The sequence below is a fragment of the Photinus pyralis genome, unplaced genomic scaffold, assembly GCF_008802855.1.
Source record: "Photinus pyralis isolate 1611_PpyrPB1 unplaced genomic scaffold, Ppyr1.3 Ppyr1.4_LG2, whole genome shotgun sequence".
Classification (NCBI taxonomy): Eukaryota; Metazoa; Arthropoda; class Insecta; order Coleoptera; family Lampyridae; genus Photinus; species Photinus pyralis.
This window is the reverse complement of record NW_022170403.1, coordinates 44,398,748-44,419,451: the sequence shown is the minus strand read 5'-3', so window position 1 is coordinate 44,419,451 and position 20,704 is coordinate 44,398,748. Positions and strand designations below refer to the sequence as shown.

General features: G+C 34.8%; 1 protein-coding gene across 2 annotated transcripts in view; it reads left to right on the top strand.

The window, feature by feature from the left end:
- Positions 1-1,895: 1,895 nt before the first annotated feature.
- Positions 1,896-20,704, top strand: part of LOC116163332 (protein scalloped) — a gene marked incomplete at its 5' end in the record, with an annotated part of 36,027 nt that continues 17,218 nt past the window's right edge. For both annotated transcript variants that reach the window (XM_031477220.1, XM_031477219.1), the window contains 2 exon segments: positions 1,896-2,014; positions 8,492-8,630. In XM_031477220.1, the coding sequence (XP_031333080.1) occupies positions 1,896-2,014; positions 8,492-8,630 (258 nt within the window).

The following is a 20,704-nucleotide window of genomic DNA, read 5'->3' as shown; positions in this document are numbered from 1 at the left end:
CACTTTTTTATGTAGAATCCATCACGATATACAGTTTTTATACTTGGTTTTTCTTATACGACCTTAAACTAGTTTTTGAAACGAGTGTAAAATTTTCTAAATTTTGATGTATCACTCATTCACTTATTAGATTTATTTTAAACATTGTTTCTAATAGTGCATTTTATACATTAATTATACATTCCAGACATCTAGGTTTCCATGGTGAACAAAAGACGGCAGGATTGATTCAAACGACAATTTCTTGATTATCTGCATTATTTATTTATAGGTATATTATTTATTTGTTTTTTTTTTCACATGAGTGTTGTTTTCTGTGTGTTGTTTGAAATTAAAAATATTTGGAACGAATAAAAATTTCCATATAATGTACCTATGTATGTATGTATGTAAATATTGTAATTCTGCATCCGAAATGGTGTTTTACGACATTTTCCGGTGGTTATGACATTTTTTATAGTCAAAAAACCACTCAAAGGTGCCTTAATGCTCCTTCTTGGTTAGAAATCAGCATTTTAGAAAAAAACTGCACTTTCTACATGTAAACACAGCAGAATAATTTACAAATTACGGCTGTGATTACTTGATAATGCATCGTGTTTCGTTTGTTTAATTTTTGAAGGCCTACCTAAAAGTGTAGGGTGCTTTTCTTTCGCGCCATCGACAAATACTGGAAATACGTAAAAAGTAAATTTAAGATACAATTTAAGCATTTTTATTAATTAATTATTAATCTCGTTTTCCCAATATTTGAGGTTAGGAACGAGATTTTGAAAAACGGTTTTCACTGGCCTTTTTGGATGTTATTTGACTATTTTTTTATAAAGAAAGTCATATCATTCCATTTGATTTTTTTAATTTTTTTAGAATTTTAACCCATAGTGTCAAAGCTAGTCCCCTGGCGGAGAAGGATTCAACTAAAATAACTATATTTTGGTTGATTCTCATTGCCCAAATTTGTTAAAATCGGTCAAACGGGTAAGAAGTTAAAGGAGGTTATTGCAAAAACAATTGAACGCCCCGCACCATCTTTGTTTTTGAAATAACTTGAGTTTTTGTTTTTACGAAAATGATACATAAACTGGTTCTCTTTAAAAATGTCAAAAATTTTTTTTAGTTTATTATGCATTATTTAAAGAAAATGCAATTTTAAAATTTAAGATGGCAGTTACGCCCTCTGTTGGTCATTTTTAGAACTTGAAAATATTTTCCAGCGATTCTTCATGACCGATTTCCCCAATAATTTTTTTTACCTCTAAGTCATATGACGAACGGTTCTCGACATATGGCCGAGGAACAGTCTTATTGGGTCACCCGGTACAAAGCCGAAAAGAGTTGTTCTATTTAAATATGGCAAATATTAAGCCACATGTGGGTTACATACAACGCTCGTGGGCCGGTGTTGTCTTACATTTTAAAACCCTTATAAAATTGTATAACAATAACATTAACCTCATGAAAAAGTGCCAGGTCCCGTGCCGCACTCTGATGCTCTACACCTTTATTTCTTACTCTTAAGTTTCTAATTTTTAATTGTGCTAAACTATTTTCACGATAAATTTAGAAAAAGTACGACAGTGTATTACTCTACCATTTGATGGGTAAAACTCCATCTGAGTTTGAAGGGAATTTTCTCTAATATTCTGTATCCTAAGGTCTGAGCATATTATCCCCGAGCTATAATTTGGGAAATGTAATGTTGTTATCAGAAATAAGGAATTGGGCGCTCAAAATGGAATTTCTATGGCGAAATAAACATGTCGAAAACTATTTGAAAATTCACGTTCAAAAAGAATAAATGTAAATGTGTGCATATGGATGAATCTTCAAAAGGGATTTTATATTTATAAAACAGTCTTGAGCAACTTTATGATTGCACCTCTTTTTATTTTCAGGCAGCGTGGTGACAGCTAACACAATTTCGTCGCCGTGGACGCCAGTGGCGGGCCCGCCGGCCGATACAAATGGCCCGGGCCCCGATACGAAAAATCTTGACGTCGGCGACGTTAGTGACGTAAGTAGAATTTTTTTTTTCAAATAGCAACCTAACATTTTGATTAAGTTATTCGAAAGACCTTATTTTTCTGTGTACAACCTACAAATATCGTGCCAGGTTTTGTTACAAAAAAATTGAGAAAAAAAATATAAGCCTATAATTTCGTTGTTTATTAAGTTATCACAAATGCCTTTATTACAAAAATGTTGTATAATCTACCATTTTCAAAGTAAGTTTACGAGATCAAGAAAAAAGGTATCGGGCCTAACTCCATTTTTTTAAATGGAACACCCTGTATATTTTAATCTAAACAGACAGAATACTAAATTCTCTTTTCAAAATTATAGCACGCCATGGATGATTCAAGCGATTCAAAAAGATTCGAAAAAGAATAAAAAGGTTCAAATAAAAAATTTAGAAATAGTCACCGTAAACTTAAGAAATGGTACAAATTTCACACAATTTTAAGTTTTTTACCTGGTCCCGTATACTTATTTTGAACTCAGCAGATTATGCAACAATCATTCCAAAGAAACTTGTGTAATAATCACATTTCCATAACTTAATTAACAAAGAAATTGTAGGCTTTTATCTTAGAATCAAAAGTTTCCAATAACTTAAAAATTAAAACTACCCGGTCATAAAATAAGCCAAGAATTAGCCCCCTCCGTATGTACATCATATTTAGAGACACCCATGCCCACGACCTAAAACAAAATTTGACGGCCCACGGTCCCTACGGCAAATTCCCTAGCGGGAATTGAAGCAGTAAAACAAATTAATTAGTGGAGTCTACAGGAGAGTAAAGCGGAAAAATACTCTCCCTCCCCCATAATTAATTAAACAGGTAGTACCTAAAAAAACCCCTCGTAAATGCAGAACGAATTTTTGCTTTAAGTTTGGACGCTATGGTTACGCAAAAATTAGCTCGATAAATTAACGCACTAAACAACGCATAATTTCAAACTAATAGAAGATATTGAGAAATCGCCCTCAAGTAACCATTTGGGGGGATTCGAAGAGGGAACCAGATGACGTTATGAAGTGAACAACCCCCCCACCCCCCTTACCCCCCAGCCCCTCCTTACTAAAAATCTAAGACTGGCAATCCCATACTTGTGACACATCGTTGGAAGCTACTGAGAATGCTTTCCAGTGGTACCAATAAAGTCAATATTCATGTAGAGACAATTTATAACCAAAATTTTAAATAATTAACAAAAAAACTAAGATGTTGATAATTATTGAGGTTAGGCAATTAGCCAAGAACTTCAACATGATGGCTGCTTCGTTAAGCTTCTTGGTTGATTTCTTTTTAGTCGCATTTTGAAAAAAAAAATACGCTATTATATTCGTTATTGTGCTGGCAGGCCGGCTAGTCCTGCTGTGAGATCTCCACACTACAAAGCTGAGAGAATTCAAATTTTCCACTAAAATATTTCTGCTAATAAGTAGATGTGCAAAAGGCACTAGTCTATTTGGAGTTAGATACTTGTGAGATCGATAATTGAAGAAAATAATGTTTCGATATGGGTTTGGAGGTGCTATTAATTTACCTGTTAAGATGCGCTAACCAGTATAAATAAAAAACTTATTATTTGACTTTGTGAATATGTTTTACAAAATGAAGACGTACCTGCCTCATTGAAAAATAATAATTAATGTATTTTTAACGCAGGCCAAACATTAATCGTGTGAGAAATCGATAATTTTTAAAAACTTCGCGCTAATAAATATGCTGGACAACCTGCATTAACCAAAAATGTGCGTTAATCATGCATTAAATGCGCTGATTTACCAACTTTTTGATTGATACAGACCCCGTTTCTATGAATTCTAGCGACCAAATCTTGAACAAGGCATGGCTTAATTTTATTTCTTTTTGCATAATTAAAATATGTTCTTTCGGACTCATTTTAAGTCAATGCAACTGTGGAATTTGAATTTACCAGATATGAATGAGTGTGAATTTAATGCAACCCATGGCCGAATTTTGACGCTATATTTTGCGCTAGATGTTTGAATCTTAGCTCGAATCTTAGTTTATTTGTTTAAAAACACATTTCGGACTTCGGTGTTGCAACTTTAGCACTATAAACCTCTTTGAGAAACATTAAACGTAAACATGGTTGTAAATGTAACATTTTAGACAAAACTAATCTTTACCTATTCATGTTTTTATTTCACACACGCATTGTATGTATGTATATTTTTGTAATAATTTTTATAAAATTTTATTATTAAAACTTGCACGACTTAGGTTAAGTACTGTTATAATGACAGTTCATAATTAGGTGACAGAGGAAGTTCATAATTATGATAATTTAAGCGTATTAAAAACCTTTTGGTTTCATATTCAAACTGCACTTTCATATTTACGTTATTAACTCGAAAGATGACTTCTACAGGAAAAAACATACAGCTATTCGCATCAGCAAAGAAAAAAAGTCAATAAAAATCCGATACAGTTGACTAGATAACTGTCGGTGATCGGTATTGCGCATATATAAAAAAATAAAGAAGCAGACAGGAATTCGTTTTCAATAAATTGGCATGGCTTTTTAATGATCGCAAATGTATCGAAGCAAATCTGCAGCAATTGACTCTTACACAAATGTTTTTCAATTGAACACGGTCGGAAAAAAATACAGAAAAACGTTATTGGTGGATACCGTTGCGTTTGGTTTTTTTCGTTTTGTTAAGCAAGATTAGCATTTATTTACGTATTCACCCATAAACTATCAATGTTTATTTTATTTATTATTAAGTTTAAGGTCGCGTCGGTTTCTAAGACTGTTGGCGACCAATGTTAGGTTAAATCTTTTCAAACAATTCAATAGTTCTTAAATAATTTGTTACATCTAGTAGTCTGTTGTTTTTTGTTAGTACTGTTTATAGCACAAGTATTTCTTTGTAGTACATATTTTGGACAGGTTATTAGTATGATGTCCAGTTTACACAAATAAAGCGTAATGTGGTATATGATGTAGGTAAGTGAAACTGACTGACGAGGTCTATTCATTCAAATAATGTCGATGAGCAGAAATCAAACTCAGTTTTCCGGTGGCCTTATTCAATCAAAATAGCTTTATACCATTTATACCTTATACCTTCATCACAAGTCGATAAAAATTATTTCTTACATATTTTGTCACTGTATAAAACGCAATCGTCTTGAGCTCGCCTTCATCTTTCAACCGACGTTTCGTACAAAACAAACTGATCCCTCAGGGATGGATTTACGGATAGATACGGTGACAAATTGATCAGAATGGATGAGTACCTATATCAAAACTTATTGATAAAAGTGGTCTTCTTCGAATCTTTTCGTTTTAAAAGTTCCTTTGGGATCTTTCTCGTCATTAGAATCTTCCTCGGAATCTTCTTAACATTTTTATAATCGTAGAACCTTCTTAAGATCATCTTACGATTTTAGAATCATCTTATATCTTCTTAGGGTAAATCTTCGCGAAATGGAATCGTCTCGGAATCTTTGTAGAATCTTCTTAAGGCCAGCTTGGAATCCTCTCACTATTTTTTTTAGTACTCTCTCTTCTTACAAATAATACTTTTAGAATCTTCCTTAAAAAGATTAGAAGCATCTTATACAGAACCTTTTAGGATCTTAGAATTTTCCGAGAGTTTGAAAAAAATTTTCTTGGATTTGTTTAGAATCGTTCTTACTTTCATGTTATGTTTAAACATTTTCTTTTTTCTTACCCCCAGAATAGGAATCTTGGGATAGGAACACATCATTTTTGGTAAAATTGGAAAGGGAATGCTCAAACACATCGGAAAATCTGATCGTCCGTCTATAATGATTTTAGAATCTTTTAATTTACTTAGCATTAAATCTTTCGAATCACTGGAATTTTGGTGGGATGTAAAAATCTCCTTGGAATTTTTTCTAATATTCTGAGAATCGTAATTTTTATAAATCGCTACAAAATCTTTTAGAACTTTTCATCTGAGAACCTTGAGAGCAGTTAGAATCATTAGAATATTGATAGTCATTTTCTTAGAATTTTCTAAAAAGTAAAAAAAAATTTCAACAAAAAAAATGAGGAAACTTATTCTTGTCAGTCGTACGGCATCGATACAATTTTGTATTATATTTACGTAGGTCTACAGATTCTGTAACGGTAGCTGTAAATTTGAATTTATTCCAGTTACGGCTACACATGAACAAAAACAAACCCTTTCGTCGAACTCGACAGGGTTACTAATCCTCTGCTATATCTTATCACGGTTGCAAGTTTAATATTGTAAGCGTCTTGTCATTGCAGAAAATGTTAGGGTGTAACATTTAAGCACGCCAAAAAAAATTGAACGGTAGAGAAAATAAATCCATTTTTTTTTCAAAATAAATCGAGGATTTTTCTCAGCGGATTTACTTATGTCGTAAGATACTTTTTTTTTGCAAAATTGTCGTCGACCTCACAATTTTTTAGAGCTTAGAGCCGACATATCCACCTCCTAATAAATAAAATCAATGAATAAATACCATTGTTAGTACAATCGTAGTAAATGAATTTATCTCGGTCTTGTTTTTCACATGATATAGACAGATAATTCATTCAATCATTGCCGGTTGAGTTGAAGCTAGGCTGCGGTAGTAAGGGTCCCTGGTTCGAATCCGGGTTCGGGAATGGATATTTGTAAGTTGGGTTGATAGAAGAGCCTTGGCTGAAACGCCGCCCACACAAAAATAAAGGCAAAAATAAATAAATAAAATAAACTACTAAAGCTGCGAAATCAAGTAAAGCACTCTAAAGAATTGTTAAAGGAGAAGTGCAAACATTGCCGCTGATCTCACAGATATACGTACGTCTGCGAATTCTATTGAGCAGCAGTAGGTATAAACGTTTTCAATAAAATAACTATTGTGGATTTATGCATTAGATGTCACTGCAAAAAATTTAAAGCGCTAAAGTTTGCACAATTCAAATTTTTTATTATTAGAATAGGAGGCAAGCTGAGCCACCATTGTTTAATTAAACTATTGTAATAATACCAGTAATAAGGAATTGTAATTATACAAATCCATAATCGTCATTTTATTGAAAATGTTTATACTGTAGCTCGTGTAGACGATTCAACCGCCTTTTGAAAGTACTCTCCTTCGAGACTCCGTTCTGCAGATATTTGCACTGCTTTGACATCACCAATAGATGTGTTTCGTCCAGACGTTCCACTTGCCCTTTGTGAGTATTGAGTACTCTCTTCCGACTTTTCGTTTTCGAGATAGTCGTTTCGACCTAACCAATAGATATGTCTCGTTCTGACGATACATTTTTGCTTTGTGAGTACCCTCCTCCAACAAAGCGTTTTCGAGATATTTGATCTTAAAGTTTTGACATCGCCAATCGATATATTTCTTCCAGACGTGCTAATCGCACTTTGTGATCCCAACAATCCGCTCCTGAGAGATCAGTGAGGACTGTGGTGGCTACACATTAATTCTTTTCGATGAGACCCTCTATATGTCAAAGCGTTATTGAGCTACGGTCGGACGGACGGACTACATAATCTGTAATATCCTTTATTCTTACACTACGAATTCATTAAAAATAATATAGGTACTTGTTCTCCGCTGCTTGCGATTCTTGTCACTACTAGTTACATTAATTTTATTTTGAGCACAATTTGCAATTGTTTTCTCTTTCTTTCAGCCAATTTGTTTGGCTGATACCAGTTTTTCAATTTTTGAGCTTTAAAACTGTTTAAAAAGCGGCATGTGTTGTATAACACATAAAACCTATTCACATGTACAAATTAAAGTGCAGGATTGAAGTATTTTTGGTAGTGCTTAAATTACATTAAACAATGATGCAAATGTATGACTCATATTTTATTCATATATTCAAGTAAAATAGTGCAAATGGCATGCCTTCGTTATTTTTACTTTACTCGTTTTTCGAATGTGTTCTTCAGAATGAACTAGACGAAATGTCGTCATTTTGTAATGTTAGTACCTACAATTAACAACGTTCTGGTCAATTGCCAAAACTGTTGTTTACACAATGTACGCAAAAATCGAAATGTAATCGTAAAAAGTCGGCTTCTGCGTTACACTGAAACAATATACAGGGTGATCGAAAATGTTCTCGAACCTGAGTATATTGGAAAAATAACGATTTGAGAACTGAATTTGTCATGTGATGTCTTAAACGTCTAGTAATGAGTTCGAAAAGAATAGAAAATTGATGGTATCCAGGTCATGTAGTGTTGAGAAAAAAGTTCGTAGCATGGATTTAGGACAATAATCAATTCCTTACATTATTCATTTTTCTCGTCATTAATTTGGAAGACATCCCCTTAATTAGGATTCCTTGTACATCTGTAGGAGTCGCAATAAAAAGTGGTTGAGCATATATGAAAGAAATTCTTTATTTTACTACTCATTTAAAATTTTAATATGGTTGTCTTTTACGACTGATATTACACTGCAATTCTAAAAATGAGTAAAAGACTAAAATTAATAAAATGTTTTAGGATGAAAAAGATATGGCAGCTGCAGATGCAGAAGGAGTATGGAGTCCGGATATTGAACAGAGTTTTCAGGAAGCACTGGCAATTTACCCCCCATGTGGACGACGGAAAATCATACTCTCAGACGAAGGAAAGATGTACGGTGAGTAAACGCGGTTTTACTAATTGATGCGACGGCGGTGTTAAATAATTGATCTCCCAAGCACAATGTAACAATAATTTCGTACAACTTTTAAGTGAATTGGCGAGCAAAGGTGTCCAGTTGTCATCAGTTGACCCCTCCTTTAGACTTGGACATCGTGACGGTCAATATCTTTACAGCCTGCGCCTTGCATTCTAAATTGTTGTCCTTTCTCTGTCTTCATATTTTAAATTTAAATTGATGTGAATTGCTTTCTGTAGCTTATACAGTCCTGATGTTTTTCACATTTTATTATTACCAGAAGTACCTAAGCTCAGATTTACTTCATTTATTTTTGATACGACTCGTTTTCAAATACTTTAAAACTGCCCAGCCTAAACACGTTTCACAAAGGGAAATTCAAGAAAATGTTAAGCTATAGAAAAAGTAGCAGACCTTTCGTGCAGCGAAAGCGAGAAATATAAAAACTTTAATATTCGACAGCGACTTCGAAAACTACATTTTACACCAAAAAATGTTACTTTTTTTGAAAATTGCCGTAAACCGATACGTTTTGCTTTCTGAAAAGTGAATAGGTTATATTAATTACACACTGAATATATTTTACTTCCGCTGTTCGCGTACCATAAAAAAAATTGATTATTTGCTGGGTATTTGTTTAGCGAAACTCTCAAATAAGAGGTTGTAACATGTAAAAAATATTCTCTCAAATGAACTAAAAACTAAAGGTACAAAATGGGGGCCATACCCACAAAGTCTCAAAATTTGCCAATCCCAACACATGGCGATGTGGAACTAATGGCTTTACCTAGGATTTTGGCTAGCTAGCTTTTTCTCTCGTACACGCGTTCGTTGTTAAAACTCAATCCAAGCCACGGTGTAGAATTACGCAATAACAAACCAGAGAGGGTGTATTGATAGTGAACCTTTTAAACATAATGAATCAATGAATTAAAAATATTTGATGCGTTGCAGTCGTTGTTAGTGCAATACTGTCTTAAAACTGAGCTTAAAATAATTAATTTTAATTAAATTTAAATAAAAAGTTGGGTTCAAGTGTAGTTTGCAAGTAAACGTAAAAATGAGTACATATTCCACAGAAAAATAGCCAGAATTGTTGTAATAAATAAGTTGTACATTTATATAGTTATGGAAACCTAATTATTCAATCTTGGCAATTTTCTGCAGTAGGTATAAATTATCAGGATTCCTAGAAAATTAGCAAAAATGCTTGCTGAAACAATTAAATTATACGAATTATTAAAGTTCAGCTACACAGAGTATTAGATTTAACTTGTTTAAAAAAAAATTGGGTGATGAAGAAGACTACAACAAAAATTTTTCAAATAAACCGAGGGCCGTAAATAAACTAGCTACCTTTAAAAAGTCCCCAAAATTGCATTTCTGTTTTTTTTTGTTAGAATGATGGCACGTCTGAATAGGATATTGGGAGAGTCCTCTCTGAGTATGACATTTTTTTTCCACAATTATTACCCCAAGTTCGCACAACCCCACACAGGGAATGTTTCCGATTTGGTCATAAAACAGTGATGTAGAGCAATTTGGAGCTGTAATGAAAAATAGTCGTCCACTTTCCGGAAATTTCTCGTATAGTGAAACTCGGAAATTAAAGTACTCGGCCCCTAAAGGGGCCTCGTCCTTCATTATTTCCTCGCTAGTATAGTAATGTGTCATTTTCCTTACTTTTATGTACCTAAATAACTAAAACACAAATATTATATAAATATAAATAGTATCGTGATGATATTTTATTTAAAAAGATGCAAATAGAATTTTACTCTACACAGCGCCATTGTATAATAATTAATAATAAGACCATTGCGTTTTATTCAATGACTATGGTTCCACCATTACTTATACATTTCCAATTTATATACCAACTGTTTCCTTTTAGCATAGTGGTTGCAGTGGTAGTGTTTTCTGATTTAGCATCTCTGAAAGGAATTAAGCTTTCATATGATAGTTTAAGTCTTTCGTGTGATTTAAGCTTTTGCGCGTGATTTGAGCCTTTTTCTGATTTCAGCCAACAATTCACAATTACAATTCCTTTCCTAAATGGACTTAATTACAAATTCTATGATACCAGTACTAAACAAGGCTTAATCCCATTGGATTTAATTCACCAAATAGAATTAAATCGCCATCCATTTTAAATTGGAAAGTTGGGAAGTACTCGATGCGGCATTTTTGTGCGGCGGATCGGTGTGTTATTAGCACAATCATAAATCATAAAATATAATCTGCATGCAAATAATTGTAACACAACAAAGCTAATGCTTCAATCCCGAGCATTCTATGAAGATTCCTACGTGAATTGTACTTAAACAAGTTGTAAATCAGCATATGCATGATTAAAGCGCATTTTTGGTAATGCAGGTCGGTATTTTATTAGCGAAGTTTAAAATTATCGATCTCACGAGTAATTTTGGCTGCGTTAAATAATTAATTTTATTTAATTTCAATTGACGGTACGTCTTCATTTTGTAAAACAAATCACAAAGTAAATAATAAGTTTTTATACTAGTAGCGCTATCTAACGGTAAAATTATAGCACCTCCGAAACCCATATCGAAATTATTTTCTTCAATTATCGATCTCACAAGTAATCTAACTCAAAATACAGGGTGATTCCTATAGTACCTACCACCGTTTGGGAGCGTGTAGGTGGTGCGTAGGGGAGTATTTTGATATAGGACACTTGGGGTCGGAAATCTAAAATAAGGGTGCCAGAGCCAAATTTACCTCTGGAATTTCGCGCCTGTAGGTAGGCAACCCAACCGGCCGGCGGTGCACACGGAGCGATCTCAGGCGGCGATGTGTGGCTGACACTTGATCAGAATTTTGTTTAAACCCACGAAATCCCGTCTGCAACGACGCGTATCAAGTGAATAAACACTATGGCAATAGTATAATAATAGTTGGCTAGATGTAGGAAGTGCATTGAGAACAACGGTGGCCACGTTGAACACTTGTAAACGTTATTGCTTTTGACTGTCGTTTTCCCTCCTTCCCTCCCATGTCGCTTCCTCGCGCTAACTCGCTCTGCATCGCTCCGCGCGAAACGTCGGTCGGTTGGGTTGCCTACATACAGGCGTGAAATTCCAGAAGATAAATTTGGTTCTGGCGCCCTTATTTTAGATTTCCGACCCCAAGTGTCCTATATCAAAATACTCCCCTAGGCACCCCCTATACGCTCCCAAGCGGTGGCAGGTACTATAGGAATCACCCTGTAGACTAGTGCCTGCACATCTACACTATAGCGGAAAGCTTTTAGTGAAAATTTGAAGTCTCTAGCTATTGTAGTTGTGGAGATCTAACGCGGACAGCCGGCCTGCCAGCAATAACGAATATATAGCGTATTTTTTTCAAAAATGCGCTAAAAACCTATGCAGCCGACTGACCAAACAGCCAAAGTGAATATATAAGCGCTACTTTTTTTCAACAACGCGCTAAAAAGTACAGTAACTGTATTAGGACAGGGGCGACAACTTATCATAATCCCCTCTCATCCGCCATATTGGGGCTAACTTAAACAAGGCAGCATAGGAACAATTTACAATTGTAGTCAGCTGCTTGATTGATTTCTGAATCAATTTCAGACACTTTTTCTATAGATTTTGCACACTTGTTACATGTTGCAGTGTTCTAGCGTATGTCCGAAATTGATTAACAAATCAATGACCCAGGGACACAGACTCCTGATTTTTACTTTACCATAAAAACTGCTACTTTCATTAGGGAAAAGTCATATTCGTTGTGCTTCAGCAATAAACGTTTAAAATAATTCTAGCGTATTTATAATCATAATCACAACTAGGCAGCTTAAGCAAAACTTTGGTAATTAATTTCTATGCACTTCAAACTATATCTTTATATACAACCGAATGTCTACACTATACACTTTATCTTAAGCAGCACCTTTATTTACATAAATTTCGCAAAAACACGAAAAAAACCTGTAAACGCCACCACAAAAGTAGCAATTTAGCCCCAATATACCGAACGGAACCAACGACCAATCAAAAAAGAAATACGCCGTTGTCACCACTGTTTTAAATTGAGTCACTGTTTTGAAAAGTACGGTGACTGTATAAACACAGTGTGGCCATGTCGGCCATGTTTTTTCCAATTTATGATTGAGCTGATTGGTTAAACCAAATTAGTAGATTTTGCTATGGTTACAATACTGCTGTCACAATTGTGTCAAATAAATTCATCACCTTGGTTTCCAGGTTAACTTCTACCAATCCGGTGTATTTTTTGGCTCAACATGGAGGATCTCACCGTATGACCACATTGTCTCTATAGAGTAACTGTGTAGAAAGTACAGTGACTTAATTTAGATTAGAAAAGTGCATTGAGCTGACCTCTAGTGGCAAAATAACGAACTACGAAATAATAACTCTACAAACAAAACTATTTACACGAACTTACACGAGAAATACACAGAGGGCGTAAGAATGTCGACATGGAAGTAAAAAATTTTAAATACGTTACATTCTGTCTTTTAACATTTCAGAAAAATCCGTCCACGATAATAAGAATGTTAGCACTGTACAACCTATTCTTTGACACGTCACTTTAATTTGATTTTATAAGCAGCATCTTAGCGTATAGAATTTATAAGCACAATATAAAAGTGTACAATTATGGTACATGAAAAACATTGATTTTTTACTATAACTTTTTAGCACATTTTTTAAAAAAATACGCTATTGTATTCGTTATGGCTGGCTGGCTGGCTGTCCGGCTAAGATTTTAGCAATTACAATAGCTACAGACTTCAAATTTTCACTATAAGCTTTCTGCTATAGTGTGGATGTGCAGACTCTATATTGACTCAGATAGCTAATAAAATACTGATATGTATTACCAAAAATGCGTTTTAATCATGCATATGCTGATTTACAACTTGTTTTATTAAATCTTTGACGTATGAATGATGAACATTGAACATGCTTAACTGCGTGTCCTTTATTGATCAGAACTGCTGTTAAGAATGCAGATTCACAATTTTTTTAAAAATTTAAACATTTTTCACCCTTTCCGCTATAGTGTAAACCATGATTGTTTTTGAATTACCACAAACTTTAACACGCTCAGAAACTTGCTTCCTTGCTTATGCATTATGCACTTGTGTCAGATGCTGACGCAAGCTATCAATTATTTCAACGCCAACTTGATAAACATTTAAAACGGCTCTGCAAATCCATTTGAATCGCGTTGTCTCTGAAACTACTAATCGGATTTGAAAAATAAAAACAGTGCTGAAAACAGAATGAGCATTCCTGTCGAACTAGCCACAGTTTATCGCCCCTTCTTATTTAAAATTTTTGGGGTGCAATTCACTCACTTCTCCGGGTTGAAGTTACGTAAATAACATTATTTAATTTAAATATCCCTTCAAAACTAAAATGTACGTGTTCGAATGTTTCTAGAAAACTAAACTGCACATTTTCGATAACTTAATAAAGAAAGAAGTTACAGGTTTTTATCTAAAAATCGAAAAATGCAACTTTTTGCCGTAACTAAATACAAAAAAATTTGATCATCCTCTACGTGCATTTGTAGCAATTATTCGATGGGGTAAACTTCAAATTCATAGCTGTTTTGTACTAGTTTGAAAATAGTTATTTGTTTCTTTAGTACAAAAAATGTCAGTTTTCGGGACGAGGAAGATAGTTGCTGGACGACGCGTTGGCGGAGTCTAGCAACCTTCCGAGTCCCGAAAACGCATTTTTTGTACGAATAAAACATAAAATTTTTTCTCCAACCCCCTTTACTTCAAATTATATTCGAATTTAGATTCAGTCACAGTTTCACTACTAGTATAAGAACTTCTGCTTTCTTGTCCTCATCTGTCATGCCACTCTAGTTTTTAGGTTAACTTATAACCTATTCGTTCTTACTTCTCACCTCTCGCGACTTTGTAGGGAGCAAATCTTGAGGTAGCATGTTCTGCCGTTTCTATAATCTCTGGCGTAGTGCAATCCATGTCACTATCAGTTTCAGTCATTTCTATTGTATACACAATTAATATTGTTATATTTTGTATTGAAATAAAGAACTTACCATACAGTTTTTTAATTAAAATTAATTGCAATTAACTTTTTCAAATTTTGAATTCAAAATGACAGATAATAGTGCAATGGGTCTGAAGTAGATGGCGTTACGCGCGACGGCGGGTTGTATACGTATTAAAATTACGTTCACGAATATGTAAATTACGTTACACATGGTTTAAATAAAAATAGCGAGCGTAAATCATTTTCAATACATGTACATACGTATAGGTAACATCATTATTTGCATTGAATATGCAAAAATATTTGATTTGTATGTATAGAAATATCTTACAACCTGCAATGTAAAACGATGTCAATGTGACATATCTCCGTGATTGTAATTTTTTAATTGGCCAACTTTCAAGGTCAATTTCTTTTTGGTACTAGGACCAAAAGTATCCACTTTTTGTACAGTTGCCATGGTGAAAGCGATTAATCCGCAAAACGTCAATTTTACGTACCGAACACTGTCACAAAATAGTGTCTTATTCAGGTGGTTGGAGAAAAGATATTTTTCTTGTACGACCAATAGTGACTGACGGATTAGTCCCGAAAACTCTCACTTTAGGTTTAGGTACAAAAAAATATGGCGAAATCAGGTGACTGGAGAAAAAAAAGTTGGATCGGCTTTTCCAATGCGATTTTTGTTATTTTTGTGGGCTTTTCCAAGGTGTTCAGGTTAACTTAGAGAACATCATATTTGTGAGAAAATCGCGTTTCCCCGCTGTTTTTGTTGTAAAAAATATGCAAGTTAAGTGCGGTATTTTTTATTAACATGCAATTTTATGAAATTGTATGTAGTGGTACGTTGGGAACGAACATTGTTTGTTACAGTAAGTATCACACTCACTATCGAGTATACCAGTACGGTAACTAGGTCCTATGTAATTGTTTAATGAATGATTACATATCGTCCGCCTAGTGGCCAGGACATGCAGACTACTACTACTATACGATAGATGATAATTCGTCTATAGATGTAGGCTTTCGTTTCTTTTAATGCTCTGTTTCAAACACGACATTTTACCTGTGAGGTGTTCAATGCAAGTGCGGATCAGCTAATGGATAGAGGTTGAGCTGAAAGATGTAGACGGAAACGAAGATTCCTTAATAGACCGAGAGCCCGCGTAGAAAATACATCGTCATGGGTACAAAAGGTTTGATGTAACCAAGCAGTAGAATGTCACCGTGCGATTCCAAAATCGCCCGTCTGCCGGCCGGCGGCGGTCAACTTAGCGCGGGGGCGAATTTTGAAAACTGTTCCAAATCACATAATACATCGTCATTGGTACACGTATGATTTTTGGCAATCTGATCCGGAAATATGTACCCAATTCGTAGTTGCAACGGCAGACGATGTATCTGGGCAACTTTTCCGAGCAGACGCGATTAAAAACATTAAAAAATTATTAAATACCTCGTCATAAGGTACACGCTCGAATTATAGCTTAAAATAAAGCTCTTTGAATGTAGAATTTGGGAAAACTAACGAAAACGCGGCAGACGGTCGCATAACTATAGCAGACGCCTTTGAAATTTATAACTCGATCTGCGTTTAACGCATTACTCCCCGTGCGATAAAGCGAGAGCGCTGTCACACAAGCACGCTCTGTCGTATAGGTACTTGTAAAAACGGAACTACAGCTGAAAGTAGGTAAAATGTAGGCATGCCCCAAATAATGGGATTTATGAAATTTTCTCAACTGTCACAAAACATGACCAAAAATATGAAAACATATATTTCTACACTAGGTATACATGTAGGTAAATGCAGTATTAATATGTAAATAACGACTAACACAAGCTACAAAACGTTATATAAAAAAGTGTTTGGGAATTGGAATGCAAATATAGAATATAGAAAACGAATCTCATCACCAAAACTAGCAACAAAACAACAAAAAAGAAGAAAATTCATATCTGGGATAGGTATTCTGAAAGATAAATATAGTTCTTATTAATACTATAATACACATGTATTTGGGAATACTTACATCATATTATCGGCTTCACTCGTCTTTATCACTGGAGGATATATACAATCTTTCATCTTCCGGTATATATTCGGCATCGGATGTGTCATTAGTTATGCATATTTCTTCCAGAGTTGAAGGCGTTTGTGGACCTACAAACCACTGAGGATACAATTTGTCATCGAGCAGCACCCAGCCGTGTTCTGTAGGATTGTAGAAACTGATATTCGCGTTGCACTGCACCACAGAGCACAGATTTGGTTAACACGTTTTATTTTACAGTGCAAAACATCTCTGCAAGGAGGCAGTAGACTGCCATCAAACTTTTTGAGACTGTCTAATGGATTAGTATGTTCATGTTTTGGTTTGTAATGATTCAATAATGTGTCAAATCTGGCTTCATTAATATTTTCATAATTGGGTTGATTATACATTTTGCATAAGAAATGTTTAATGCCGCTTATTTGTTCACTGGTCAGTTCCGGTGCATGTATTAATGAAGCCAGATTTGACACATTATTAAATCATTACAAACCAAAACATGAACATACTAATCCATTAGACAGTCTCAAAAAGTTTGATGGCAGTCTACTGCCTCCTTGCAGAGATGTTTTGCACTGTAAAATAAAACGTGTTAACCAAATCTGTGCTCTGTGGTGCAGTGCAACGCGAATATCAGTTTCTACAATCCTACAGAACACGGCTGGGTGCTGCTCGATGACAAATTGTATCCTCAGTGGTTTGTAGGTCCACAAACGCCTTCAACTCTGGAAGAAATATGCATAACTAATGACACATCCGATGCCGAATATATACCGGAAGATGAAAGATTGTATATATCCTCCAGTGATGAAGACGAGTGAAGCCGATAATATGATGTAAGTATTCCCAAATACATGTGTATTATAGTATTAATAAGAACTATATTTATCTTTCAGAATACCTATCCCAGATATGAATTTTCTTCTTTTTTGTTGTTTTGTTGCTAGTTTTGGTGAGATTCGTTTTCTATATTCTATATTTGCATTCCAATTTCCAAACACTTTTTTATATAACGTTTTGTAGCTTGTGTTAGTCGTTATTTACATATTAATACTGCATTTACCTACATGTATACCTAGTGTAGAAATATATGTTTTCATATTTTTGGTCATGTTTTGTGACAGTTGAGAAAATTTCATAAATCCCATTATTTGTGGCATGCCTACATTTTACCTACTTTCAGCTGTAGTTCCGTTTTTGCAAGTACCTATACGACAGAGCGTGCTTGTGTGACAGCGCTCTCGCTTTATCGCACGGGGAGTAATGCGTTAAACGCAGATCGAGCTATAAATTTCAAAGGCGTCTGCTATAGTTATACGACCGTCTGCCGCGTTTTCGTTAGTTTTCCCAAATTCTACATTCAAAGAGCTTTATTTTAAGCTATAATTCGAGCGTGTACCTTATGACGAGGTATTTAATAATTTTTTAATGTTTTTAATCGCGTCTGCTCGGAAAAGTTGCCCAGATACAACGTCTGCCGTTGCAACTACGAATTGGGTACATATTTCCGGATCAGATTGCCAAAAATCATACGTGTACCAATGACGATGTATTATGTGATTTGGAACAGTTTTCAAAATTCGCCCCCGCGCTAAGTTGCCCGCCGCCGGCCGGCAGACGGGCGATTTTGGAATCGCACGGTGACATTCTACTGCTTGGTTACATCAAACCTTTTGTACCCATGACGATGTATTTTCTACGCGGGCTCTCGGTCTATAATTGATTCGATTGCAAACGACGTACCTACTTTTCGTAAAGACTTTTGGCGCGATCCCAAAAAAGAGGAAAAAAAACCGTAAATGTAATTTTCCTCTAGCTTTAGCATCGTGAATACACGGCGGATGTGACACAAATTGCCGATTGAATTCAGACATATCTACAGGTGGCAAGTTAAAAATCTCACTGTGGGTTGCTGATGTGCTTCTCTCCCTGAATAACAAACACCTCCGGCTTTAGACAGTAGTTTCAGAAAGTTTTATATGGCGTGTTTTATAAGGTTCCCTTCCGCACTTCGTATTTCGAATAAATGGGTCACATTTAAAGGCAGATGTCAACTGCTGCGCGTAATTTGTCAACCGTATTTTCTATTTAAATTCACCGTTCAACAATCGAAAAAAGTTTAATTGACGGATCGATTGTTTGATAAGTAAGGATTACATTTCAATTTTAATACGCGAATTGAGGCTAAATGGAACCGTATTCAACAAGTCGTCTACCATACATGCTGTAGGGAATAACTTTATTCACGAAACGTATTGGCACTTAGGCATTATTCAGAATATTGCGTTCGCAACATTCCATCCAGCTCATACGTTTTCATAATAACGGAGTTATTGGTTGTAAAAAAAAAACTAATCCGAAGTTTTTCCACTAATCTGAAATAAAATGTATTTTATCGGATACGTAATCGGTATTAATAACGGTTTGCTATCGTTAATTTTCATTAAAGTGCAAAATTGAGATCAGTTTGAGCAGACTGGCATCGCAAAAAAGATGCGAACTGCTCATGTGGAAATATTGTTTTTGGAATGACTGTCTAAAATTCTACCGACACTTATTGTAATTAATTCTTAAAAGACCTGGATTCATTACTGCTAGATATCATTTTTAACGTACTGTTAATACCTGCAGAAATTTCGTCCGATAAGTGTCAGATTTGGGAGACCACGTATACATATAACTTCTTAACTTCTTTAATAGGTCTTCGCACGTGGTTACTACTGTCTCTTGCGAGTAGTCCCAAGAATACCTGGTTTATCTCTTTTAATTTTTTTTCTTTCTTTGGGGTGTACAAACAAACGTTGTGCTGTAACTGTCAACTAAGCGATTTAGGACAATCGTCTAAGAAGTGGTAGTCATGCTTACAGAAATGACACAACAAGATTTCATATGTGTCAAAAGTGGCGGACGTTAATCGGATATAATTTATAAAACCAAATAAAATGGCAATTTTTTGTACCTTTTTTGTTATTACATTTTAAAATTAGGGAGGTTTTTGTCTTTCAAGAGGTTGGATTTTGATTAATTCTAATGATACGAGCAGTTTCTAGAAAGAATGGAGCGTTTCAGACACTTATATGACAAAACTTTCAGTCTTGGATCGCAGACGGACCAGCCAAACGTTGAGCCCTCAAAGTAGAATGTTTTTACTGTTTCTGCAACAGTGTCCTCGAACTTTCTGCTAGTACCATGAAACGTCTGTATGCATGCGAAAATTGGCCATTCCCCACAACTATTTCGGAATGCGAACTCAGTTTAATCTAGTATATTGAATGTGTTCAATTATGGACTCGCGGAAATGATACCCGGCTTGCTACCGAGCGGTTCGGATTCGATTCTTCGCATGAAAAGTTTTTTTTTACAAAATTCTGCGGTATTTGATTAATTTATAGGTTTACGATTGTCTTCCCAAATTTTTTTGAAATGCAAAGTTGTACAAACATGCCGAGAAGTATTGCGTAGGGATTGCGTAATTTTTTATATTCAATTGCTCAATCTTACTGCAGCTCTTCTTTGGTGTCATTGGCGCATAGGCTATGATTATTTGTTTCTCATATTTCATTATCATATATAGCACATACAATCGTGTATCTTGTGTTAACAAAACAAAAATAAAATATATTTTATTTTTTTTACGCAATTTTTTTCTATTTAATTCATGAAGATATATACTGAATATGCTATGGCCATAGTGTTACACTGTACATTTTCCAACGATTTTCAACGCCATTTAATGTAGAGACGTTTCTTATTTTCTCCTAAATTTCCCACGTTTTTATCAAATTTTTATAGAATTCCTCTCGAGCGCTTTTTCTATCAAGTTGTTTTCAAGTAATCCTGAAGTTTCCAAACATCATGTTTTTCTCAAAGTCCTCTCCTCAAGCAAAGATTATAATATTTGATCTTTGCCTCAATGTTCCGTTAATTTCATTTAAGGTACCTATATCTTTGTTTCTTGCCCGAAATTCCCATC